The 27,353-nt window shown below is 37.2% G+C and overlaps 1 protein-coding gene across 2 annotated transcripts in view; it reads right to left on the bottom strand.

Annotated features, from left to right (window-relative positions):
• Positions 1-6,568: 6,568 nt before the first annotated feature.
• PLEKHA1 (pleckstrin homology domain containing A1) overlaps positions 6,569-27,353 on the bottom strand; it is a 37,242-nt gene continuing 16,457 nt past the window's right edge. The window contains exons 3-13 of one of the 2 annotated variants that reach the window (XM_074158868.1): positions 25,039-25,095; positions 23,838-23,883; positions 21,723-21,820; positions 18,461-18,592; positions 16,656-16,799; positions 15,654-15,722; positions 14,498-14,562; positions 13,602-13,665; positions 12,501-12,590; positions 11,292-11,362; positions 6,569-9,098 (exon numbers count right to left, since the gene is read on the bottom strand). In XM_074158868.1, the coding sequence (XP_074014969.1) occupies positions 8,873-9,098; positions 11,292-11,362; positions 12,501-12,590; positions 13,602-13,665; positions 14,498-14,562; positions 15,654-15,722; positions 16,656-16,799; positions 18,461-18,592; positions 21,723-21,820; positions 23,838-23,883; positions 25,039-25,095 (1,062 nt within the window). In that variant the 3' untranslated portion in view covers positions 6,569-8,872. Of the gene's footprint in view, positions 9,099-11,291; positions 11,397-12,500; positions 12,591-13,601; positions 13,666-14,497; positions 14,563-15,653; positions 15,723-16,655; positions 16,800-18,460; positions 18,593-21,722; positions 21,821-23,837; positions 23,884-25,038; positions 25,096-27,353 lie in introns of both variants that reach the window. The other variant, XM_074158867.1, reaches the window with a different exon arrangement.

Genomic DNA, 27,353 nt, shown 5'->3' with positions numbered 1-27,353 from the left:
AATTGTTCAGGGAACACTATAAAACCTTATCAAACCCTGACCACAAAACCACAAATGTACAAAACTTACTTTACTGCTTGGCTTAGTACCTGAAGGCAGGAAACCACGTAGGCTCTTGACATTCCCAACAAAATCTCCAGTATGAACCCCTTACATCCGCTGTTTTCCAATAACTTCCGTGCTGTGCAAGAAAAGAGATTTCAGGAGAATTACTTGATTTCAGAAGTGACCAAAGGAGTAATCTGGAACAATTCACAGCAAAACTTCCTCAGTATTAAAATCATTACAGTGTTAAAAAGTCCAAGAAAAAGTTTGAAAGTGTTTACAAGTTTAAATATTTTTACTGTATGTATATATATAAAGTTATATATATTTGTAATATGGATAGATATAATAGTAAAGTGTTTCCAAATTATTACTGGTTTATCTATTATTTACTGGCTGCTTTCAATCAGCTTCAGGGCCGGGTTGGTATTCTTTTCCTTTACTTGAAATAAAGACAAATCTTTAAGGCAAGGCGAACCAGGTTTAGTATTAAAACTTAAGAAATACAGCTTCAGGAAAGCTCATGTAAGCTCCTATTCGGAAGCAGGAGCAAAACATCCAAAGAGCAATCGTTGAATTACCGTGGGGTTTAGTCCCACCCCACCCAGAAAGGTTTTTATCTGGTTTTCTATCTCGTTGCCTCTGTCAAGTAAGTTACAGTGGTTGGTTGAAGCCATCAGAGCCTTATCTGCAGGCAGGAAGAATTACATGCGGTGGGAAAACTCCTTGTTGAGTCACCCTCTCTCTCCATGGATGTTTGTCTTTTTTAGCTTGGTATCCTCTGGAATCGGCCATTCCGGGGAGCAAAGGCAATGTATTTTGAGCCTCCATTCATGCCTTAACAAAAGCCCCACTGACAGAAACCCATTTGGAATAGTTATAATTCAGGAAGTCAGTTCAAAACCTCAATAAAGCGAATGCATCCTTGCCTCGAGAAAGGACTAATTAATCAATGAAAGTATGAAGTGTTTACTTAACTGTTCGGCTTACAAAGTTTGCAAATCTTAAGCTAAATATTTAACTACTTCAAGAACTACTGCAAGTTTATAGTGTTCTCACACCAAAGTTTGAAACACCAGTTGAGTATATTTATCTTTTCCATGATGTATGATTATTTTTTGGCACAATTCAGCCAGCACTATCAGCTTCAAGCTCTTTACTAAAGACCTATAATACACTAGCCAATATAAATTTATTTTTTTTTTAAATAAATAGCACAAAAAAGGGAAATACATTTGTTGGTTGACAGTCAAGGGTTAAACACTGCAAAGAAAATAAATTATATCCCGAGGTCTTATGGGAAAACCATTAATTAGCAGTTCACTTCCAAATAAATAGACTAGAATTGAGGATCTGCTGCTGTTATGGTTTTTGTTTCTTAAATGAGGTAAGGATGTGAATCTTAATCTGAGTATTAAAATATAATATTTTATAACATGAATTTTATAGGTTTCACATGGGTGCACACACAACTGAAGAACATCTCACTTTCCAGAATAAGTGGGATAAGTCTTTGGGGGTTTAATAACTTAGTTTACTGGCAAATATATTTGTTAATTACCCATCTTACCTGTGTTAGAAGTGTCTTACACCTGGAAGGCGCTACAAACCCAGAAATTATTATTTCCTCCCCCACCAGAATATTCTCACACAGAACTGCTATCCAAGCCAGCAGACATTTATCAATACTCAGAGAGACCAAAAATGTGGTCTGAAAAACACTTCCACTTGAGAGAATTACCAGCAAAGCGCATCTGGGCACACCTGGAAAGAAGCAGTGGGAAGGAAGAAGCGAGTAAAGGGTGAAGTACAAGAGCACACCTGGCAGGAGAGAAAGGGGTTAACGTTATAGTCTGGGGCTAGAAGGATCCTGGCCAGAAAAAGGATGGGAGAAGTTTGAGATGGCCAGAATGCCTTTATTCTGAGAGAACTCAAATAGCTTGGACTCTGCAGAAAGCTTTTCTAGGTTTATTATGACTGTGTTATCATTTTCCTTCATTCATTAATGGCTTTCACCCAGATTTTCAGGGGGTGGGGGGGGGAAGCATGCTCTCCTGCACATTTTTGGCACGGATATGACATCCCTACCTGCACCCCCAAAAACCCAGGACTCTTCTACTTTGTAGGACTTCTCTATTTTGTTAAACAAAGATTTACTTTAAAAAAAAAATCTTTTTAAAAAAAAAAACATATGCTGGATTCATTGGTACATACAGCAAAAATGCTATTACTTTGAAAGAGAATGGCTGCAAACCAGGGAATTTAAAACTATATGTTCTTTTCCAGATGCGAATCCAGCCCTGGTGCTGGAGGAGCACAGCTGTTGGCATAATTTACAAAATAAAACGAGCGATCAGGGTGTCTCTTGTAAAGCCTCACATGAAACTGAGCAACCTGCCCCAAAAAACAATTGCTAATCTCAAAAAATTAAATACATATTTGTGTACACGCATTTTTGCCTTGATGTCAGAGGGCAATCCGAGAACTTGCAGGACTACACTACAGGCAGGGACTGTACAACACGCATTGAAACTTCTTAATTAACTTAATCTTAATTTACAGAAAGCAAACACGCGTGGAAAGCCACAGTTGAGACCCACCTATTGAGGGGAGCCGTGGCTTGGGTGTCCCCATGTGCTCAGTTATCATCGGGGGAATGGGGGCAGGAGGAATGCAGTGCAAGAGAGTGGTTGAAATTCTTGAGAGATGTGTTCACTATGCAGATTGACATGCAAAAATCACAGTCGTTTTAAATGCAAAGCCCTAATTACAGTGTCAAAGGTACCACTTTGAAGATCGACACTCAACTGCTACCTGACCATTCCATAGCGCCTTCACAAACCAGAACCAGTTTCTTTTTCTCAGAGAGGCTGCAGAGCAAATCTGAAGTGCAAAGGAGATGTGGGAAGTGATTCAGGTATGGAGCAGGACTCACACCCAGATCTTCCAGAAAGTCACTTTCCTTACCTTCAGATCGCTCCCTGATCTGAAAGGTTCCTTCCAACCGAGACAATTCTGTCATTACTTCAATGGAAGATCTCAGAAGTATTTCAACAGCCTACGGGTTTAGGGCATCAAATAGTCATATAGGTTGTGCTCCAAAATACAGATGAATATTAAGATACCAAATAAAACTGATAAAAGGTCAAACAGTACGTAGTGCAGAGGGCTTTTTTAATTTAACTTTTAGACTAAAAATGCCCTGTCCAAATTTCTTCTTCTTTAATTTCTCCCCTCTCTCCCACCTCAAATTAATACAGAATCTTTATGAGAACAGCCATATTTCTGTCCCACACCTTCAGAGTGCACCTTTTTGGTGTGCTCACTAATTTCTCCATACATTATAATATAGACTTCCTTTAAAGCCTAAAAAAATCTGCCTTTGAGTATCAACATTTTCTACTAATCCAGCCATTTTGGCCCTGCCCATGGCAGGGTGGTTGGAACTCAATGATCTTTAAGGTCCTTTCCAACCCAAACCATACTGTGATTATGTTTTTTATGACAGGAGACACTCTGTGATGCCATACGTACTTTTAACTCATTTCCGCATAGGATTTTGACTTCTGAACCTATATCTGCAATGGCAAAACCTCAAAGTCAAAAAGGTAAAATTATTAAAATGGCAGCTCAGTAAAAAATGAAGTTTCAGACTGGTTGGGTCCCCTCCTTCAGTCTGTAGCCCCGATTATTCCGCTCTGCCTCCAGATTCCTGTCTTTGTGCCGCGTTACTTTACCTACCAAAAGCAGCAGCGATGCCTCCTGTCCAGTCCAGTAGTTGAAGAGGTTGTGGTCGGACGAGACATTTTAAAGGTCCTTCTGACCAGCTGCATCATTCTGGATAACCAGTTTCCCAGGTCTCCAACAACTGAAATTCAACTAGGTCAGCTCAAGACCCGTTAGTCCAGAAAGTGACCGCCTTACCCCGCTAGACACACGCGTTGTCTTTCAAGCTATAGTTAATGTTTTGAGCATGAACATTTTGTACAATCATCGAGCACATATTTGCTTTCCATTCAAAACAGACTACTCTTACCAGACTGAATATCTAGGCATTAGCAACAGGTTTCTCTTGTGCTGATTTGTCATAGGAAAACATCAGTTCTTTATCACCGATATATTTCATTAGGGCTGCGGTTTGAGTTTTGCCAGTTTGCTGTACAAAAAAGTGGATTCCCCAAAGTGTCATTTCTTCAATTTCTTCTTTTTCAACTCTTTTTTGAACATACTGATTGCCTGTAACTGCTTTCCAGTCAGTAGTGTCACGAGAAGCCTCACACTTTCATTATTCACTGGACAAGTTAACAGATTGTTCACTTTTCCCCCCCCCCTACAACATCACAGCTTCCTCAGGAGTAAACTGGTATCATAAACAAGAACATTTTGTTTTGTCATCAACCCATTTGCTGCTGCTGCTGCTATTCAGAGCTTACAAGGAACATGAGTTTTTTTTTAAAAAAAAAAACAAAAAAACCCCAACTTTGAATAGCCCAGTGACTTAACAACTGGAGTTTCAAAACTAATTTTTAAGAGTCATAAATACACTTAAAGAGTAAATGCCTGACTCTGATCATTTGTAAAGCTAGAGCATGACCTCTAGGTGGTGCTGAGATCCTGTTATTCCATGAGGGTGAGGCAAAAGTCAGTTTATTAACTATATTCTGGACCATTGCCCTTTGCCAGGAACCTTCAAGCACGTGGATCGCAGGTTTAGCGCTTAAAGTTCTGCAAATTTCTTATTGTAACATGGCGGGTTTAAATCTATCACCGTAAAACTCAATTCCCTCTTCAATAAAGGGGCAGCAGCAAGCACACGGCAAATCAAAACCCGCAAGACAGCACACAGTAAAGACACAGCATGGAAGTCATTTCAGGGACCACAGTTCAGGCCTCAAGGGACTGTGAAAAATAACTTAAGATTTTCATGAAAATAATTAGAGGGTAAGAAAGTTGAAAGCTAAACAGCAGAGACGCACGTGATAAAATAGATGAACTAGAAATGGTATTTTCAGCTCCTGTGAGTTTCAGTTGCAGCTAGTAATTGCATTTCATTCTGACATTTATTACTAGGAAGAATAAACTGTATTGCTGTACCGGGATTAGAATCATGGAATGGTTTGGGTGGGAAGGGCCCTTTAAAGGTCATTTAATCCACCCCCCTGCCACGAACATGGATATCTTCAAGCAGATGAGGTTGCTCAAAGCCCCGTCCAACCTGACCTTGAATCTTTCCAGGGATGGGACATCGACCACCTCTCTGGGCAACCTGGGCCAGCGTCTCACCACTCTCAGAGTAAAAAATGTCTTCCTTATATCTAGTCTGAATCTACCGTCGTTTAGTTTAAAGCCATTACCCCTTGCCCTATTGCTCAAACGCTTGCCCCCATCTTTCTTATAATCCCCCTTTAGGTGTTGGAAGGGGCTCTAAGGTCTCCCCAGAGCCTTCTCTTCTCCAGGCTGAACACCCCCAACTCTCAGCCTGTCCTCACAGCAGAGGTGCTCCAGCCCTCGGAGCATCTTCGTGGCCTCCTCTGAACCTCCTCCAGCAGGTCTGTATCCTTCCTGTGCAGAACTTATTATACCGACGACCTCACTGAAACATCAACTCCATACTGCCACAATCAAGCTGCCTTTGGAACTTAGTGTTGACATGATAAAGCTAAAAAAGTCTAGTTTAAATGGAGATGGGCTAATCAATGGTACTATTATCTACCTCATACCAACTCTGGCCTATGGTGAAACACGTTAAAACAGAAGCTTCAAGACACTCAGTGACTCCTGGAGAAGTCAGATGTTACGGAGTAAAATGCTGGGGGCAACAGCAGACACAGTTTGATACCAGCGTAACTGCAGCTGTGTACATACCCGGAACAATTCACAGCCAGAAGATGTCACAGTCAAACCGGAATTTTGGTAACTATATAAAATATCTCATTCAATTACCGTTCTTTATCTGGAGCTCGCATAACTGTTGAGACAGATTAACTGCGCCGCTTTACAAAGGGAAAAATGGACTTGAGAGATGCAGTCACTCAAGCGTGATCATACTCTGCTGTACGGATAGCGAGGAGCTTCCGGATGCCATACAGGTGCTGTTATTCCAGGAAAGCATTTCTAAGAGAGAGACTTTGTTATGCAATAATATAATGCCAGAAAACTGCATGTTACATTTTGTTGTGGGTTGGTTTGTTTTTTTCCCCCCTTTCAGACAGTGCTTGAGTGTTCCCAAATGGTTAACCTGATGTTACAATGCGTCATCTTCTCCCTTCCATTGGTTAAAAAGAAAACTGATAAACTTCCCTGGGATAACATGTAAAAATTCCACAAAAGAAACCAAGAACAGTAAAACCAGCTCATTCTGCTCGATTTCTTTCTTAGGCTACACAACCTGACCAGATTTGAACAATTAAAAAGACATTCTAGCTGGATAAGAGATAATCTGACCTCTTATGTGCTAAAATGGAATGCATTTTTCTGATAAATATTTAACAAGGTGCAAGGAAACTCAGTCACGTGTTATTTTAAGTTACCCAAACTGATTTATTGACAATTTAAATGTGACATATTTACAGCACTGTTTCTAAAATAATTTAACAATTTTCATAGATTTATAAAAGTACTGATAAATAGGAGACCCTGACAATTACCAACCACAAATATTTCCCTATGCTACTGAACTACAACAGTAGTTCTTTTCTTTTTTCTTGCTTTTTTTTCCCTCTTTTTGTAAGTCCCATAATGGAGCTGCTTTACCTCCACCCAATGTGTAAAATTGCCAATACCAAAATATAATAAAATGAACATGCAGTGTGAAAGCTGTACCAGAGAAGTGATTTCAGATATTAGACTACAGTAAAAATATTTCAACGCAAAGTGTCTTCCACACAGAATGTACTTGTGAAAAAATAAGCTTTTAAAGAGCTATTGTTTTATATCTTTATAGAAGTTAAAACCTAACAATACTAGTTCAGACATTTACAGTAACTTCCAATTCTGTGCTAGTTTCACATACATCTAATGAGTCAAACAAAACCAGTAATTTACAAACACCACTGCCTCGAGACAGTGATTAGTTAGCTTATGGATAAAGAAAAAAAAAAAAGAAGGTGCTGATATAATTTAAGGTTTTGAAATTAGACTATATTTCATTCTTATATGACACCAATTATTCTATCTGTGGATCAACAAATTATTGTGGTAAAGCCATCCGTATCTCTCAAGCAGGAAGTCCGTTTGGAAGTTGGAGAGAAGATGGACTTGTATGATATGTATCTTAGGTTCCAGTAGACAAAAAAAAATAAAAATAATAGCACAAAGGTGGACAATCTGAATCACAATAAGCAGCAGCATGAGATATTTGTGGGGTTTTGATTAAAGCAAACATTTTTCAAAAATGATGAAAAGTAGACACTCAATCTAATCCAATACTTGAAATGTAAAGGTTCTTTTCATTTGCATCACTGAAGCCCCATAACACAGTGTACACAAACAACAAATACTCATCTTTTTTAAAAAACCCATATATTGCACAGCTAGTAGGTGCAATACCAGAACACTGGTATCCCTAGCACAAGTTTTCTGTTTTAAATAGCTGTTTCCAACCATGCCATTCAGAGCAACTCCAAGCCAACATTCAAAACCCTTAAGAACGGTTTGTGTACATAACGAATCCAAGTGTTTCAACAATGTGAGAAAAAACACAGGCACTTAAGATCCTTAGTGCACCAAAAGTTATAGGCCACAATTGCATGGCTATGAACAGTTCAGTACCAATAATGACAAAACTAAACGAGGTCTTCCACTGATCAATATAGAAACAAGAACTGTTCACAAAGCACTGGTAAGAAAACCATTCTCAAAACAGTCATCAAACGATACGTTTAGACATTTACGAAAAATAATTGCTGCAAAGCCTAATGTAACACAATATAAACCCGACTTAGTTCAAAAGATCTAAAGTGTCCAAATTCCAAAGTCCAATTTCTCTTCTCCCCCCTCCAAAACACCACTCGTTACATGCATTCCATTAAAATCCAAATGTGCAAAAAGTTATAACCCACCTTTAGGAGTGCATTAAAAATAGGCTGACTATTCAAAATATTATTTTAGTGGAAATTTTACAGCACCATAATTAGAATTCCAAGGGAGTTCAGAATTCTCGTTCTGATAACAAATCAGTTGACACTGTTGATCCTAGAGAACAGAAAAAACATTTTGTGCATTTTCTGGTATCTGAAAGTCGTGGAGAGAACTAATTCTCATCCATGCCTAAAATCTTACTGTAGTTCAAAATGAAATTAAAGAATCACATTTGTTGGCAATAAGTTCTCCACAATAGAGCATCAATTGTAAATTTAGTAAATTGGTCAGATTAGGAATGAGGTTGCTGGTACCTTGCTTACTTGCAGAAATACTTTTTTGTTTTTGTCTTTTGGGTTTTTTTGTTTTTCTCCTGAATTGTGCAGTTTGGCCCCTCCCTAGTAAGCGATTTACTATCAGGCTTTGAGAAAATGCATAAGGTCCATTTCTGACCTTCAGCTGAAAGGCAATATACAAACACATTATATATACACATGTGTGCCCAGAAACACACACATACGTATATATAAAAATCAGTGTTCCGGTTTTTTTGTTCTCATTTCCTATAATTTTCTTTGGTTAAAAGTCCGAGCAAGGAAATTAGAGGACCGAACAAATGGATCATTCTCCAAACACTTCCATCACTACACATCACTAACTGGAAGGCTTGCATCATCCAGATCCACAAGGCCAGGATCCTGTTCCTGAGTGCCATTTTTACTTTGGGGTTCCCAGAGGCCCCGTTCAGTCACTTTGGAAGCTGATTCTCTTGGAGTGACAACCTGGATCTTGTAGCTCCCTGGCTTGGCCTTGGTAAAAGATTCGTGAAATCCTCGCTTCTCCAAGGCAGGGTATTTGGCGTGAGGGTTTGGGACCAGAGGGCTGCCGTGAGCGGCTGCGGAATGTGAGGTGGCTGGGGCTGGGACGGCAGAACGGAGAGCATGGTTGGGTTCGGCAGAAGACTCGGTATGCTCCTGGTAAAGAAGAGCACGTGTCAGAGTCATTGACGTCATGTTGGAAAGATGCATTTTAAGATTTCACTCTCAGAAAAAAAAAAATAAAAATAAATCAAGACAGAAAATACACAAAGCGAAGCATCAGCCACAGCAGCAGGAGGCAGGTGCTTTCTCAAGGCAGTGTACTATTAAATGTGAGCTTACAGCAGGGTGTGACAGCAACATCAGTTTCTTCATTTGAGGAAATTAAATTTCTTAAGTCAAGCTCAGCAGCTCTTTAGTCTTTTATAATACAGTCCAGCAAACTAGAGCTTCTCATTGTACTGAGATATTAAGCAACCTTTTGAAGATACACACTTTAAACACCACTGAAAGCAACATCTTTCCAAGAGAAAAATGTATTCGAATATATTCATATACGTTGGCAATCTTATCCTAGATCCTGAAGTAATGAACATTTTACTGCTCCCTCTTCTTTGGGTACCAACCTCCCCAATAACAAATCGGGGAAATTGGTTCCAGGGACCAAACAACAGTTTGGTTAACAACAGTTAACTATTTTATGCTATCAAGACTGTATAATAATTTCCAAAGTTAATGAACCTAGAAAAGAAACTGATCTTTAAGATATTCCTTCTAATCATCAAGTTATTTTCTTAGGTTTATTATTGTCAACTGTCATTCTGTTGACCTTTACGTAGTAATGTTTATCAGATTGATACAGTGAAATAAATGGTCCACCATTTACTTACTGATAGAAATAAATTCCCAGGCTGGCTAGGAATAGTTTAGATGTCTAAAGCATAGGCACAAGATGCCATCTTAGGTGTCCTAGGATATCTAGGATATCAGGATGTGCCTGGCCTACGGTTGTATCTCCAGAACAAAAAGTTCCTCAGGTTCTGCATCGTATCTATCAGTCCCGTGAGGATGTCTCAAATACCCAGGGATATCTAAACCAGCGCTGGATACAGCATGAAATGATATGATCCCAATGATGCGCGATGGTGCAGTGAATGCTTTCCCCTCCATGCATTAGGAGCCGCGGCTGCTGCCACTTCTGCCACCACCGGTGTTAGTACATGGACTAAGGAAATTGGCCACCCCATGTGTGCACACAAATCAAGTCACTTCTCAAGCACATTTGTTAGCAAAAAAAAAAAGAATAAAATCATCAGATGTGTGTCCAAGATGCAAATATACATCCTAAATTAAATACTTATTGTTTTCACAGCAGTTTTTTCAAGTGTCTTTTAGAATGCTATGACAAATTCATAAATTTAATCATAATGGATTCTGCCAAATACTACACTACTTTTTATAAATTAACTAATATTATTGGGTGAAGGAGCTGTGCAACTTCTTTTGGACTTCAGTTCTGCGTTCAATTTCAGTGAAGTATTTCACATTATTTACATTACCTTATTTCATACCTGAGGATACTCCACTTTAAGAAAAACATTTACCATAGGAGAACGTATGATTTAGTGATTCACCTACTCTTCTTATTATTATTACTGATTTTATTTCAGCAAATAGGACAAAAGTAAGGGATATTAGGACAAGATTACTAAAATAAACTTTTTGCTAAATTGAACTGAAGGACACTCAGATTTTACTACCCACACTGACTGTAATTTCAGGGAAGGGACTATGCTGCTGTATTCCTCCTAAGGTGTACTGCTTTGAACAGTGTACCAATTATACAGTGTACTACTTCTATGTTTGAACTGATAATTTCATGCAGAGACTTATAAGCCATGCAAATCAGGCTACAATATTATCCTTCCAATTACTAGAGTTATAACGTGCAGTTTTTGTGTGCACGCATCTGTATTAGTTTGTGGGTAGCTTAAATTTAATTTTGCTTTTGCGCAGTTTCAAAAAAATGTAAAGTAAAATGGAAATATGAACTCTCATGCAAATTAGTTTTAATACTTTCCTATTAAAATGACACCACATAACTTACGTTTAAATATATAGTATGCTTTGAAGTATAAATACATGTTTTTGCCATTTTAAATTTCCAATTATTTTTAAAAGTATGAAAAAACAGTGCAAACCTGTAAGTGAATGATATAATTTATGAGTTAGTTTTCAGTAATGGTAGTGACAACAGGTAGCATTATTTTTAGTTTTTTTTATAGTGCAAATTAGTCTCTAGTCCTAGCCCTCTGTTAAGAAGGCAAGTTTACATGAGAGCCCACATACGTGCTGCATTCACCAGTTCTTGATGTATACCTCTGTATACAAGGATTCGACAGCCTTCTGGCCTGCCGCATCTGGAACACAGTGCAAAGCTAAGATTAGAGTAACCTACACTTGGGGAAAGAAGAGAAAAGAGGGGAAAAAAAGAAAGAAACAATGCAGACAGTAATAGCTAGATCGCTCAGCCCCACAAAAAAAAAAGCATACACAAAGAAAAGTTATCTGCGTATTTTCATTCCCCCCAAAATTAAATTTATGATGGGAAGTTGTATTTAAAAGCATGAAGCAGCTCCCAGCTGCAAAAAAGAATTGAGTATTTAGATTGAGTTAACAGTAACAAAGTATCAATGCAAATTGCAGTGAAAGGCCAGATTTAAATTATTAGATTTCAGATTATGGGGGTAATGATATATTCAGCATATTTCAAAGCGTCCCATAGCCAGAAAGTGAAAACCATAGCTTGCAACATCTGAACTGTGAAGTATTCCATTTGTTAAATCTGGATGTACTTGGAGACACTGTGACACTACAGTAACCTTCACTATTCACAAGTTCACGTTCTTTGTATGAACAGCTACTACAGTTTAAAAAAGTATGTATGAAATGTTGGCATCCACATGGCTTCACAAATATTCAGATTTGTCACAGCGCCTCAGTTCAGTGATGCTGGATGGTGTTCACACTACATTTCCAACAGCAAAAACTAATTCATGCGAGCGGAGATCTCTTAGAGAAGTTACTTTAAATTTGAATCTGTATCTGCATACACAATAGACTGCCAACAACAGAAAAAGACAGTTTAGTAGTGAGAATTGTTAAAAACAAATTACGATATCGTCATTTGATTGCAAAATTCAGCAATTAGCAGGAACACCTCGCAGGAATTAGAAAGTTTCAATTTTACTTCCAAACTAGTAGCAGCACAATGACAAAGACCATACTGAACTCTGAGTTTTTCTAGGTTAGCACCTGCATTATCTACACATTCAAGACAATACAATGCACATAAAGTTACATACATGTAAGACTAAGATAAGTACTCTATTAAAAATGCAAAATATTTTATGCCATTCTGTAAGAAAGTTCATGCAAAGGTGCCACGTTACTACAGGACAGGATAGAGGACAGGGGAAAGGGAAAAACAACTAGAACTTCATGTGCACAAATGAACATCAACTCATCACATTTTCTCTGAGGTTCAGAATAACATACGGAAGCTGCTGATCTTCCAGGTCCCCTCTGTGCTACAATGGCCCCAGAAATTGCTTTTATCCAACTGTGCATGTCTTCCGGACTGTCCGCCTGGATCAAACAACATGTGTTATATTTAACATAATCAGTTCTCAACTTTCCCAGTATCCTGAGCATCTGCACTAAAGCGACAGCCTTACCCTACTTCAACAGTCTTATTTAAAGCCACAGGAATTTCCATTTCTTAACCCAGACATTTCTTAAAATCTTACCTTGAATTTACTATTATATATATAATGATATAAATTAATAAGCAAGAATTAAGTTTTTTGATACTGTTTACATATTGTAGACTCAAATTTTTACTGTCAGCCAACAAAAAAATTAAATCCCCCACAGCAATTCTTACAGCAGATCTGCTGACCCCTCTCAACAGACTCTGGTTAAAGACATAACTTTTGTACTTTTCAGTCACTGTTGCACTTTACTTCTACGAGGTATTTACCGAAGAGTTACAGTAAAATTAAAATCAGTCTCTGTTAGGGGTCAGCTCTACATTTATGTACAACAACAACTGAACTCAAAAATTATTTCCAGAGCTATGAGCATCGCATTCCCACAGAGCTCGGAAAAGCAAATCTTTGTGATTTGCATTATATCCAAACATTTAAAAGAGAACACGGTAAGGATGCAGTGAATAAAGTGCATGTGAATACCTATTACCAAATAGGTACTGAAATCTAAATATTGCTGTGCTTTAGTAGATATTTTAATGTGGCAACTAACTTGAATCTGAGAACTCAATTGTTATAAATAAAAAAATTCAGTACTTCAAAATAAAAATTTTGAATATTGAGTTGATCCTACAGAATTTGAAGACCCAAATGCCAACAAAATCACATTGTGATTTATTGTGTATTGCTTTGATACACTACCAACATAGCAGCTGCTGTTATGTGGAATATTTCTTATATGCATCTTTCTGAAACACAATGAAGAACACATTCCCTCTGAAAATCATGACGTAATTAAATACAACTTAAAAAGCAAAACAGCAAATGCTTCTTTGCTTTGACTGTGGCAGTCTCCTGGTTTTGCCCAAAGTTGAAAAAAGGAAATTACCTGTACATAAAAGGTTCGAGAAGTTGTTACAATTTCAAAGAGATTGTCTCTCATCATTATATCACTGTAAATGAAACAACACACAAATACTTCAACAGCGAGAACAACTTTCTATTTTAGGACTCTTGAGATGAGCAGAGAACCAGAGCATTTGTTGTCTGAAGACCTTTAATTTCTTTATCATTCTACTGTTGGTTTTTTTGGTAAATACCAAGTAGAAAAAGAAAATAATCTTCTACTCATTTTAGTCCTAAGACTTAATCATTGGCATGTGTGCTACTATATATATATTTAATTGGAACATTTAAAACTGTATCATGTTAAGTTTAAAAATATCTATTGTTCTGTCAAATTTCTGTAAAATTTCACATTTATATTTTGTTATGTCTTTGCACAGTATTAGCCCTAAGCAACAGCCTGCTAAAAAAACCCAACCTACTACAAATGCAATTAATTCTTTAATATATTGCCATTTGGTGGGAGGGAAACAGCAGGAAGTGTGTTCTCATCTAAATTCAGACATTTAACAAAAGGTAATGTCCTCTAAAGGTGTAGAGATTATGTAAGCAGAATACAGACTCCTAAAATTGCTGTCTCAAATCAGACAGCATCCACGCATCCCTAACTCATGACTGTACGATACTCCTTTGTTCCACCCTTGTTAAACGCATTTACGTTCGACTGAACGTTACAAGTTTGAAACACATGCTAATGCAGAACCCTCAAAACCAGTTTTATGCACAAAACTACTTGCTCCCCTATAAGTAAAGAGTGTCACACATGCATTCATCAACCAAAGTTATTAAAGAGTTCTCCACTGTTTCCAATGAGCAGTCCAGCCAGGAAAAAGCAGTGTACTACATCCCATGTAACCACATCCGTCCTTCTCTCCTCACCTTTGCTTGCATTCCTGAACTTTATGGACCTCCTTAAGTGGTATAACCCTGAGAGGTTCCTTTTCCTGAAAAAAAGGCAAAAATATTCAGTAAAGCATACCTAATAACTAGAACACAGTCAAAAAGCAGAGGTCAGGACAGTTGATGGCAGCAGACATGTAAATGAGACTTTCAAGGCAGCTTTCTAGTAACCTTCCTCAATTCTTCACTGAGTTAGAATTCACTTGTGAGCAATCTGCACTCAGATTTCATTTTAAAATGAGAACAGAGGGTTTATTATAGGCAATGTGTCAGAATTGTGTTATTCTGACAGTTTAACAGCGACAACAATGCAAGATCAAACTCCTGCTACTGTTGTATTCCCCCATTAAGGGTAAAGCAAAGGTTCTCTTCAGAAACAGCCTGAAATTTGGCTTCTTTACATTTTGCATCTTACAGTTGGCCTGTAAACTCAATTTTCCTTGATTTAATAACACTCTACAACTCAGAATTTATTCTTCATGTACAGATGGTCTCACGTTTAGTAAGTGTGGGATTCCTTTCTGGGGATACCAGACCATCTCCAGTAGTAGCCACTTCATGTTCAAATGAAGCCTGAAGGTACTTAACATTTGGTCAAAATTGGTCAAAAGATTCAAGAGCGATGAGTGGAGAAGAGAGATCATGAAATCGAAACAAACTCTGAGTGTTGCTTCTGAAAAGCAGAGATCTTTGCCCATCTTGGCTGCCCTGGTGAAACAAGCGTGTGGGAAAAGATCCCATCATTTGTAAGATGAGACACCTTATAATCCTAACTTTAAATGAAGAATTGCAAGATTACAGTTTTGCCTCTCCACATAATGATCAGCTGTTTCAAGAATACAATTAATTATATGCGAATACAAATTGACATAAGACAGTAATACAAATATCAAGGTGATGGTAAAAGATACCCTATTACCGTTCCTCAGTGCCCTACAGCTGGGTTACCAAACACAAGACTGAAGTCCGACTTAACAGCTGCCCTATTAATTTTTGTTATTCCCAATCATGAAAAGTTATTACAGGACATAGCTAAGAGTTGCAGAATCAGCACAGCAACCTTTTCAAATACAAGACATTTCTTCAGATTTTCTTGCAACTATCTCTGGAGAATAACACACATTTGGAAACTTACCAGTTCAGACTTGAAATACCCTATTGTGTTTTCATCTAACTGAAAATATCTTCTCTTCCAGTTCTTCATCTGTTAAAGGAATAATTATATAAATAATAAATATTTATATATTTTATACATAAAACCAAAATATACTTACATATTATATATTACTAATATTAATATATATTTATAATTCTAGTCTATATTTATATGATATTGTATAATTCCTATTTATTTATAAATATTCATTTATAATACTTATATATTACATATATTTATTTATGTGGGTTGTATATATATAGAGTGCCCCCAAAATAATTTGGCAAGATTCTGCCCAATTAAATTTTTTTTAAACTGCAAAAATTAAAAATTCTGGAAGCAACTTTCTATTATACAAATTTTTTTCAACAACCTCCACTGAAACTGTAGCAACTCAGCAGCACAATACCCCATAAGAAATGTTAAAAGACAGTACATTAAAGCTTTCTAGTTTATTTTTAACTAAAAAAGGCATGTTACAAAAAGAACCTTCATAATCCAAGATAAAATAAGTCTGAGGATTTATGAAGCATGCATACATCTTGCTTAATCTCAACTATCTGTTCCTTCTTTTAGCACGGCATGGCGTGATTAGTTCCACTTGTGTTAATCAGTCTGGCGAGCTGTATTATTCTTCCTCTGAATTGAAAAATGAGCTTTAAATCACATTTTAGTGATTTAAAAAGCATGCAGGCATTGAACTTCTGCCTTAATTTAAGTGAAAGTCCCTGTGTACACAAATTTTCCTCTCCAAAACATCTCCAACAACATAACACTGAAGGTCATGAAAAGCAGTAACACAGACATAAATTACATGCTACTGGAGGTAAGTTTTATCTTTAGCACTACAGACAATATTAAGAATGGCTGAAGTTATTGGTAATTATGTCTTTTTTTTTTTTTGAATCATCTACTTGGCAAGTAGAACTATCATCTTAGGACCATTGTTCTCGATTAAACACACTGATCTCAAATACTTACCACTGCTCCTTGTTTTACACAGTAGCCAGCTTTGATAATAGCATTATCTGGGGGATGCTTAGCAGTAAAATATGGAAGGTGACTTTGTGACCGTTTCAAATAATTCCTATCACCCCCTTCGCTGCATTCACTGATTTCTTCTTTCTAGAAAAAAGCAGGAAAGTTCAGAACATTCATTTTCTTCTAAAGGTGAAAGAATAACTGTATTTATTATAACAGGAAATAATTGCACCATCCCATGCTCACAAATCCCATTTCCAATTTGTTTGAAAGGAAAAAATATTTCAACTGATTTCTAGAGACAACTAATGAGACTCTCTAAGAGTTCTGGTTGAGTACTTGCAAGCTCCATTTAGAAAATACACTAAGAAAGTGCTGAATATTCTCAAACAATATTGACAGACACTCAATGAAGAAGTTACCGACCTATAAACAAGATATATGCATGTATTTAGTGCAAACTCATAACATGACTTTACTGGCAAGACACTAGAGGTGGCTACAGCAAAAAAAAAAAAAAGCTCTTTCATAAGACATATCAGAATTCATCAACATTTTAAATGCAGTATTTTTTAAATGGGTATACACATCATTTACATGCTATTAATCCAATCTGTAACTATTTTCAGCTCAGGGAACTTCCACAAACAGATGGTCTACATCTTCAACACTGCATAGATTCTTCTTCCATGAGCTTGTCCAGTCTCTCAAACTCAGAAAAGTTTCTTGCATCCATGCCATCTTTTGGCAAGGAGTACTTTATATTTTATTACTCACTGAAAGAAGAGCTCCCTCCCTTTGTTTCAGCTGGTTACACCATTAGCTTTGTTTAAAAGCCCATAGCTTTCAGAGTGAAAAAGCAAGTCTACACCATCTATTTCTGCCAATTGTGATTTTGTAGAGCTCTTACATCGTCCTTTAGTTCTTTCTTTTGCACATGGAAGAGTACTAGCCTACTCAGTTGTTCCTCATATGGAGATCATTCCACCAATCATCCTTGGTGGACCAAACATCCTTGAAATCTTTCTCTGAACCTTTCCATTTCTAGTTTTTAAGATGAGGAAAAAAGTGGTCAAAGACAGGACTTATACAGCAACAAAGATATTTTCCGTTTTGCTCCTTATTCTTTTTCTAGTAATACCCAATATTCGTGGGTTTTTCCTCCCCTGTTACTGAATGCTGAGATGATGTTTTCATAGTGTGACTGTAACTCTTACCTCTCGCTCAAGTGGAAACAGTTATTTCACAATCTAGTATCTTCTATTAAAACTAAGATTGTTTTTCCCAGAATCCCTTACATCACATTTATTTCCACTGAATTTCACTTATTTATTGTTCACACACAGCACTTCATAAGACCCTTCTGCTGTAGTTTAATCTGCTGTCATCCCCACTACCTCTAAAAACATAGCGTACATATTAATCAGCTGACTTAATCACCTCCTTTTTTACCCACTTTTCCTTTTAGCAATGCCAAAGTTCTGTTTTTTTAATACCAACAATTAATTTAAAACACAAAAATATGTTTTCAGCATACTAACCGATATCTGTGATTTCAATACTCAAAAACCAATACTCAAATAATTCCTTATAGTCTTGTATAATTCTCTATAATCTTATATAAAGGGAATATAAGTCTCAAAACAAAAAACCCAGTCAGTATCAGTTAAAGGCACACATCAAAGTATAAGACCTCTGAGCAAGGCGAGAAGCTGACAGCTATAGTGTGATATATCTTATTCTCACCAATAAAACAACAAAACTTCCTCTATCAGACAATTCCACGCTTGTTTTAAGGGTATTACCTGGGTGGGTGTGATGATAGGAACACCACCGACAATTTCTGTCCTGTAAGACACTTGCTTCTTCCCACCCGGGCTTTCAGCTTGACGATTTGCATTATCCATTTGACACAGAGGATCAGACTGCTTTGGTACCTAAAAGTGGAATACAATAACGAACATTAAAAGTTTTATGAGTACTTAAAGAAAGCCCTATTCAAGCACTTTTAATTTGTCTTCAGCAGGATTTAACAAACGTTCTCTAATTGTAAAAGGCTAGAAATAGCTTACATGAAAATTTGTTGCAATGGCTACGCTTCAGTTCTCAGAAGAAAACTGGGCCAATAAAGACATTTCACCAAGTGTCTTGAAATCTAAAAATCAATTCCCAGCTCTGCTGCAAGTGCTATATTCGATCTTGAAGAAGCACTGCTAACTTGCAGAAGAACTGGTTCTTTATTTTTCACTTGCTTTCAGTTTTAGCAAGAAACGCTTTAGACTGGAGACGCCCCAGTGCCTGTGGAGCCAGCACAGAAAGGCCACAAATACAGGGCTACTGTATTGTAGCTTTTGTCAACTAGGATGCCTGAGCAGTATGACATCTGCACTCACATTCCGATACTCATGATGTAGACTTTGTGTACTGCCTCCTACACATAATAGCTAAATTCTGTCCAAAATTACTCCAACTACTTACTTCTAATTATCATTAACTAGGTTGGATGAGCCTTTGAGCAACCTGGTCTAGTGGGAGGTGTCCCTGCTCTTGGCAGGGGGTTGGAACGAGATGATCTTTAAGATCGTTTCCAACCCAAACCATTTTATGATTCTATGATTAGCTAATTCTCTCAAATGTGGAACTAAAGCAATCAAAACACCACAGGAATTTAATTTCCCAATAAGTGTTTTGATCTAAAATGTTTACTCAAATTTCTGAGTTCATGCAAGAAGTAAACATCTGTAACCTAAGAAATGTACTAACTGGGTACCTAAGACATTTTAATTTATCTTTTCACCCCTAATATTAATGTAATAAATTTGAAGTGACTTCAGCAAAAAGAGACCAAGAGTCTCACACCAAAATATCCAAGCCAGCAACCTACTGGGTATTTACACAGGGCATCCAAATTCCTTCAGAAAGAATGGACACACAGATTGTCTTTACACACTGAATTACCACGCAAGACTGTGGCACATTCAAAACTTGAAATTGAACTGATCTAGACAAAAACAAAGCTACTTTATACTCTGCTGTGATTCTAGTTCCTATGCCCAGGACTGCTTATTTCACAAAAAAACCCAACAACAGTCTACAAAGAAATACAAACAGTTCTGAGAGCACAAAAGTCAGTCTGGGACAGCTTCCTCCTGGCCAAGTGAAGGTGGCACTTGGCAACTTGCTCAGCTGTGGCCTCAGGCTCATTATCTCATCTTCCTGGTCCCCTCAGACCTGCACAACGCCCAGCTTTGCCAGCGGAAGTAAAAGGGGACTCTGTTCACAGCCAAGTTTGAGGCTGAAGGACAAGACATTCTCCTGGTGCACAGAGAATCATATAATGGTCTAGGCTGGAAAGGACCTTTCAGATCATCTAGTCCAACCATCGACCTAACACTGACAAAACCCACCACTAAACCATGTCCCTCAGCACCATGTTTGCCCGGCTCTTAAATACCCCCAGGGATGGCGACTCCACCACTTCCCTGAGCAGCCTGTTCCAATGCTTGACAACCCTTTCAGTGAAGAAATTTTTCCTAATATTCATCCTAAACCTCCCCTGGCGCAACTTCAGGCCGTTTCCTCTTGTTCTATATCACCTGTTCTTTGTGAGAAGAGACCAACCCCACGTCACTACACCTTCCTTTCAGGGAGTTGTAGAGAGTGAGGTCTCTTCTCAGCCTCCTTTTCTCGAGGCTGAACACCCCCAGCTCCCTCAGCCACTCCTCATAAGACTTGTTCTCCAGACCCCTCACCAGCTCTGTTGCCCTTCACTGGACACACTCCAGCACCTCAGTGTCTTTCTTGAAGGGCCTCAGTCTTTCAAGAGATGGGGCTTGTAGCTACAGCTTTATGGGTAGGTGCTTCAGCCATCACAAACTCTGACCTAAAGACCTACAGACCAAATCTACAACCACCTGCTTATATGAATGTGTTTTCAAATAAATACTCATAAATATGATACACAATGTGCTGGACTGCAAATGTTCATAGTCATTTTGAAATTATCAGCACTCGGAGAACTAAAAATGCAACACATCTTGGGAAGATTACAATCTACATCAAGTAATGCTCATATGAAAACTAATAATTGATCAATCTTAATTATTTGATTAAATCACTGATTGGCTATACTAAATAACCTCTGAACAGATTAACAGTGCAAAGGCTTGTTCCTTAAAAGACAAAAAATATTAATGAACTGGAAACAAGTCAAGCCTGGTTGTGGCATGTTGTCCTTATGAAAAATCCAAGTGAGAAGGCTTTGCGTTTCTGTTTTTTTTTATTAGTAAATACATTTTTATAACTCCAAATAAAGGGCTACATTAAAACAATGCAAACAACTCATGGAAATATCCTTAGATGACCTAAAAATCAGAAAATTACTGACAACAAATACAAATCTGTGGACCCACACTCAGAATGCCTTCTATGTAAGGGTATGATCTCAAACCAGTTCATGTCATCACTTCCCTGAAACCAGAGAGAAAACAAAACCGTAACTTCTGCCTCCTGAAAAGACTGAAGTAAATACATGGGGTTTTCTGTCATGTGATAACAAACTGTCCTGGTACAAACCAGAAAAGTAATTTATCACTTATCAGAAGAATGCAATAATGTTTCTTTGAATGCATGTTACCTGAAATCAGGAGACAGCCCTTGGAACATGGCATGATGTGCTTGCTCATTATTTTTGTGAGACTTTAAGAAATACAAACTTCTGACAACAGGCAAATATATGAGTATCTTTTCGTTGCTTGCAAGTGTCTTCTGGATATTTCAGTTTGTATTAAATGTGTATGGTTAATTTTAAATTACTAGAAACCATCATATGGTGTAACGAAAAAGCTAATCACTTTTTCGTTCAATATCCACAGCAAAAAGTAAAATAAACTCAAGCGTAGGGCGAGTTTTGTACAGTTTCTCTAAGTCTTGGAAAGCCAAGCCAAGACTTGTTCATAGAGATAAAAAGACTAGTCTAGCATAAAAACTGGAGGCAAAGGTTACATTTAAGCACCTTGGGACAGTCAACATTTGAAAGCATCGCTAAATATCAACTAAACCACTTACTGTGATTTTGGTAGCTTTGTTCAGAACATTTACCCATTCAACTAGGTCCTGCTGATCATTGGCTTGAAGAAAGTATTTTCTCATCCCTGCATTCATAACTGTTAAAAACCAGTACAAAAGTTAATAACACTGACATTTAAGAGCAGATGTAACACCATCATAAAAAGCTTTACTTTCAGACGGAAAATCCAGTTGAAGTATTCAAGCTTTCTGCTGCATTTCTTCTTAGAAAGTCATCTTAAGATACACACATCCACTTGATAGGCTTGCTCTATCTTATAACACACCTATTTTTTCTTTTTTTTTTTTTTTAAAGCTCTCCACTTAAACAGCACTATACAGAATTTGTTAAATTATTTTTATTACATATTAAAAAAAAAAAGCCTTGAATTTTACCAGAATTTTCTACTTCTCAATTTCCCTAAGCAACAAAGTTTTATACTTGAGAACTTCTACAATTTCTCCTTTTAATCCCCTGACCACTATTTTTTATCCTTTGCAACAAACTCATTAACATGACTATGGTCACTGACTTTTATTTGTTTTTAATCTGTGGAAAAATCAGTATTGATTACTAAATATATGATGCTCGGGATCAAACAACTTTAAACTTTATTTTACTTTAGTGACTTGACAAAGCAAGCATATTTTTTAGTAAGTTTATGTATCTACCCGGCAACACCTAGCATACCTTTATCCAAAAGGGACAAAAATATTTCTGTGTAAGAGTGAAAAAAACCAAACCATAACATGGCTAGGCTTCTCACAAACTCTAAGAACTAATCTTGAAATTAGTTTTAAGGTGATCAGTGACTAAAACCTTCCCAGAACTGTGAAGCACTGCAGCTCAAGTCTGAAGAGATTTCCCTGCTCTATCTAGAACATAACAGTTCTTCAGGTCATCGCTAACAGCAAACACATACCAGAAACAGATATTTTTTACTCTTCTATCATCCTTCTCCCCAAAGTGGATGGTTTGAAGCAAACATTATTAGATGCAAATACAAATTCAAAATACAGAACTGTAAAAATGGTTGACTGAAACAACATCTCCCAGTATTTAATTTAAAATACAGTAAATTTTTCCTCTAAAAAGTATCAAAACCACTTCAATAAATCAGAAATATTAAAAGCTTTCAGCCAGCATCTCGAGCCATTAATTCTTTTTAGAGCTGTCCCACTGACAAGAACTCCTCTACCACTGATGAAGACAAACACCTCTACATGTGCATGTGCAGAGGAATCTGTAGATGGCAGTGAACGGACACACCAGGTACTTGTCTAAAATCCCTGAAGCCTTACCTACAGGGTGATTTACAGAGTGCTCCAACACAGAGACTGGCAGAGCTGCCTTCTCTGGGCCTGTACAACACCGCATGTGGCAAAGGACACCCTAACTAATTGTCATAAACCCTTCAGGCATTTTCAGTACCTTCATCTGAGCTAAAATTCTTACGTGAATGGTTATTCATAAACAGAGCAGAGGCTGATTCCAGTCCCTACACATACTTTTGTGAATGCCAACTGCTTGTCAAAAAATTCTGGAATTATGGTACGTTCTGGACAAATTACTTATGAGAAAAAAAAATCTGAAAATATACCATAGGGGTTTTTACAATTAGCTAAAGTTTAAAAAAGTTTAAGTACCACTAAACCTAGAAGATACCCCAAGCAAATTATTTTTCTTTGGTGCAGCAACAGAGGCTGAAATTTAACCTAAGAGCATTGGCTGATAGTATTTTTACATCAATTAAATCAACTCTTTTATTAATAGTACAGATTAAAATAGTTAAATTTCTTGTCTTCATCGCTGACAGGCATGCCATGTTTCTGAAAACACCCATCATTTTTGATTAGCTTATTAATTCCTCAAAAATTTCAAACGTCTGAAAAGCAGCCCTCGCCTACTCCTCATTAAGCTGCAATGTGAAAAGCCACAAAAACACCTTATGAAGAAGCCAACATTTCCCTCGTACTAAATAGGAAACAGTGAATACAAGCTATTTTTGAAAAATACACTACCAGCTGTATCTAGAAACAGAATTACAGAATGTTATCTTTGTTTCGAATTTCTGAAGAACATACTTAATGCACGTGCCACATACAAGAACTTACCAAAACAGAATTCTGCCTTTGGCCTTAGCTTGGTTGCATCGCTAACCTGGGAGGGGAATTAAGCTTATAAATATCACTGTGCATACAAAATATACATCAGATATCACAATTTTTTTTCCTCTTTCAAGTGGCTAAATTTGAAGATTAGCAGTATAGCAAGCTTGTTAGCTATAAAGATATACGGATATAACAAAAAATACTATAAAAATTTCTGTTCAAGACACACAACCTATGGTAAGAAGACAGCTTAAGCCACATGATCCTGTTCCTTAAGCTTAAGGACTCATTACTAGACAAAATGTTGAAGTTTGAAAACAGAACACTTGCATCTTGAAGTTCTACATCTCAACTGAACTAAAAATTCAAGGATATTTCATGCTGTCAAGGACATCAGTTGTATTTTGATTCAAGATAAAAAAAAAAGAGTAATAAAACAAGATTTCAGATTTTTTAAGGTGACAACTAGGAGGTTTGAGGCAAAGTAAGCATAGGAGGAGGAAACCAAGAAGGACATAAGCAGGTCTCCATAGACTTTTCTGTACTCATGATGTAACCAGCATCAATGACAACTTTTACAAGAATAAAAAAAAACCAAAGCAAGGAAGGCGGGGACATGCAGTATGACAACAAGAATGGCAAAGGAAGGAAGAGAAATGCACAGAAAGACAAGAGAAGTCAATCGTTTTTCTCCACTCCTTTGTTAATGAAGGATCTGCTACAAATTTAACCATGAAGACTTTCTTAGTTCACAGTTTTCTTTCAGACATATTTGGAAGCGAGTGTATATAGAGTGTAATGAAGTAAGTATTTTCTAGACGTTTTTCTGTTCTATCTATTAAAGATCATTATTACTTGCAGACTATCACACCCACTTCACAAACAGCCTGTCTTTTCTCCAAGAGTAACAGGAATTCAAATACTCAAAGAACTGAAATATACAATCCAGAAATACTAATTCCACACAGCACAAAGAGCTGCCACTTGAAGTCACAAAACAAGCCTAGACAACACGGTAATTAGTCTGTTCTTATTTTAACCTGACACTATTGAAGTGTTTGTAACACTTCTCTAAAATTCAGGAGTAGCAGACAAGCAAAAACGTTCCCATGCACTCCATAACAGGCTTTTAAAATTGTCTAAAGTTAAGGCCTTGGTAATTATGACCAAAATTTATCAACAAGTGTCTTACATATTATCTTACCTTTGAAATATAGGTAAGTTTAATGACTCCAACAGGCGGAGATCCAGAGGGAAGATTCTGAAACAAACCATATGTTACAAAGCAAAACTGGTTTATTCTGATATCACAGTCAGTGTTTAGACATAAAAAGCAAATAGCTCAATTCCACAAATAAAAAGAAAATGCTATGTGTTTTTACAGACAATACACAATGTATACTTGAAACAGGATCTAAACTGCTTGTTTATTATACACACATCTGTTAATCAACTAAAAACAGAAAGACTGCTAGAAACAATACAAACAGTAATTGTTTCAGAGGTTTATTTTACTAGAGGAAGAAGGATTCTTGCAGGTCTGCATCCAGGAAATCCGGAAAGAATACTTTTTCCTTAACAGATGTTGGCGTCTTATATATTTTGACCAGGGCAGGCGGAAGAGACACAAAGTGACATTCATCTACTATGTCAGATACTTCAAAGGCTGTCTCACGTATTTTCCAAAATGGATTGAAAAATCGTAGTCTTATCATTTAATATTAAGTTATTGCAGGGAAAGACCATGATACTTCCTAAAGTTGAGGTTAAGTCTTTTTATAATCCAAAAAGGAGCTGTCTGTTGCTTTTGCACACTTGCTTAGCACACTACCCTTAACACTTACATTGCTATTCACAAGCAGCCAGTAGTGTAAAAACACAACAGTTAAAGAACAAGCCATAGTTAACTTTTTTGTTAACTCTTTCTGATGATAGTCTTCCTAATATTATTCCTTTAAATAGAACATTGCTTTCCATACACTTTTTTCCATTACAATTTGTAGTTTCGAAATGGCTCTTTATATTCCAGTATCAGCACTGGAGACCATAGGAATGGTACTGCATCTGCTCACTGGTCCTTTCTGCAGCTAAAATTATTGCTTATAAATTTCTACATGGCCAAGAGGAGCCTAATGCTACCCAGAGTTAGAAAAACAGACAAATTGCTTTATGCTTCACTGCTATTTCAAAGGTAAGAAGTAGGACAGGTTTACTATAGACTGGTAACACTGAAATTTAATTTAAAGTCTTCCCATTCTGCCCAAACAAATACATTTAATTTTTACTTTATCAGAATGATTTTGATCCCATGATACACCTGTTTCATAATCTTTATATTAGGATAACAATGTGTGGACTTAAAAACATTATTCCTTTGAACAGCTGAACTGATTCTCACAGACACAACTAGAGCATTTCTATCAGCAACAGAGGGCCCAGTGAGGTTCTGCACACTCCGCAGACTCATCCTACGTGAAGAGTTCCATCACTTCATGGATTAAGAATGGTCTCCACACAGTGGATATATGAAAACTCTGTTGTTCTTCAAAACTAAAGCAACGGAAGAAAATCAAGAAGCTTCAATTTGCCTCTTGCAAGGCACTCCTCCATTTTCCCATAGAACGTAACATTAAAAAAAAAAAAAAAGATAAGAAAGCCTAAACTAACAACTCCAAGTGGTGTGCACTGCAAGTATCATTAGTCTTAAGACTTCTGAAGAATTTGAATTTGTACAGCATTCAAGTTTTTGCCCACACGCCCTGGTTATATCACAGGAGAAACCGAGAAAAAGAATTGCTTCATATCACTCATTGACATCAAATGTTTGAGGTCTCTCTTATTTCCAGAAATTCTTTCTTTTTTCTCCTCAGTAAGAGCTGCTCAATACTTCAGTCACAAGCACATTCATCAAGCTGCACACCATTTAAAATTTTTTTCCGTCTGTTCCTTTGAACAGTAGACTTCTACTGCATTTAGCTCTGCTCTTCCTGCCAGAATGGCTCATGGATATCATTCTGGCAGAAAACTGCCAGCTGACCTAGATCCTACACGTTCACTGTCTCTGTACCCAAACGCCCAGCAATTATCTGTTCTCCCCTATGCCTGAAAACACACTGATGCGTGTACATTGTAGAAGTAGCTTTTACCTAAAGGACACCATCCATCATGATGGATACATGATTTCCCCTTTCATATACTAGTCATGCTGTATTGAAAATGCAAGCATCATCAGAAATTGCTTTTCAATGACTGATTCTGCTGAGGTAAAGTCATACGAAATAGCTACCGGGCCCGTGCAATGCAAGGAAAATTCCGTACATCCATATGAGGTTAGAGGTGGATTAAAAGACCTGTGTAGTGAAACTCGTATGTGATTCAGCTCATCTGAACCTGTAACGCACACTCAAGACACTTAACAGAAAATAAATATAGCACAGCATGATTCAAAACTAACGACCAATTTATATGTGGGATCAAATTCAGATTCCCATCTGATCCCTAAATCTCCTGTCAATACTT

The sequence above is a fragment of the Numenius arquata genome, chromosome 15 (genome assembly GCF_964106895.1).
Source record: "Numenius arquata chromosome 15, bNumArq3.hap1.1, whole genome shotgun sequence".
In the NCBI taxonomy this organism is placed as follows: Eukaryota; Metazoa; Chordata; class Aves; order Charadriiformes; family Scolopacidae; genus Numenius; species Numenius arquata.
This window is presented reverse-complemented; position numbering and strand designations above follow the sequence as displayed.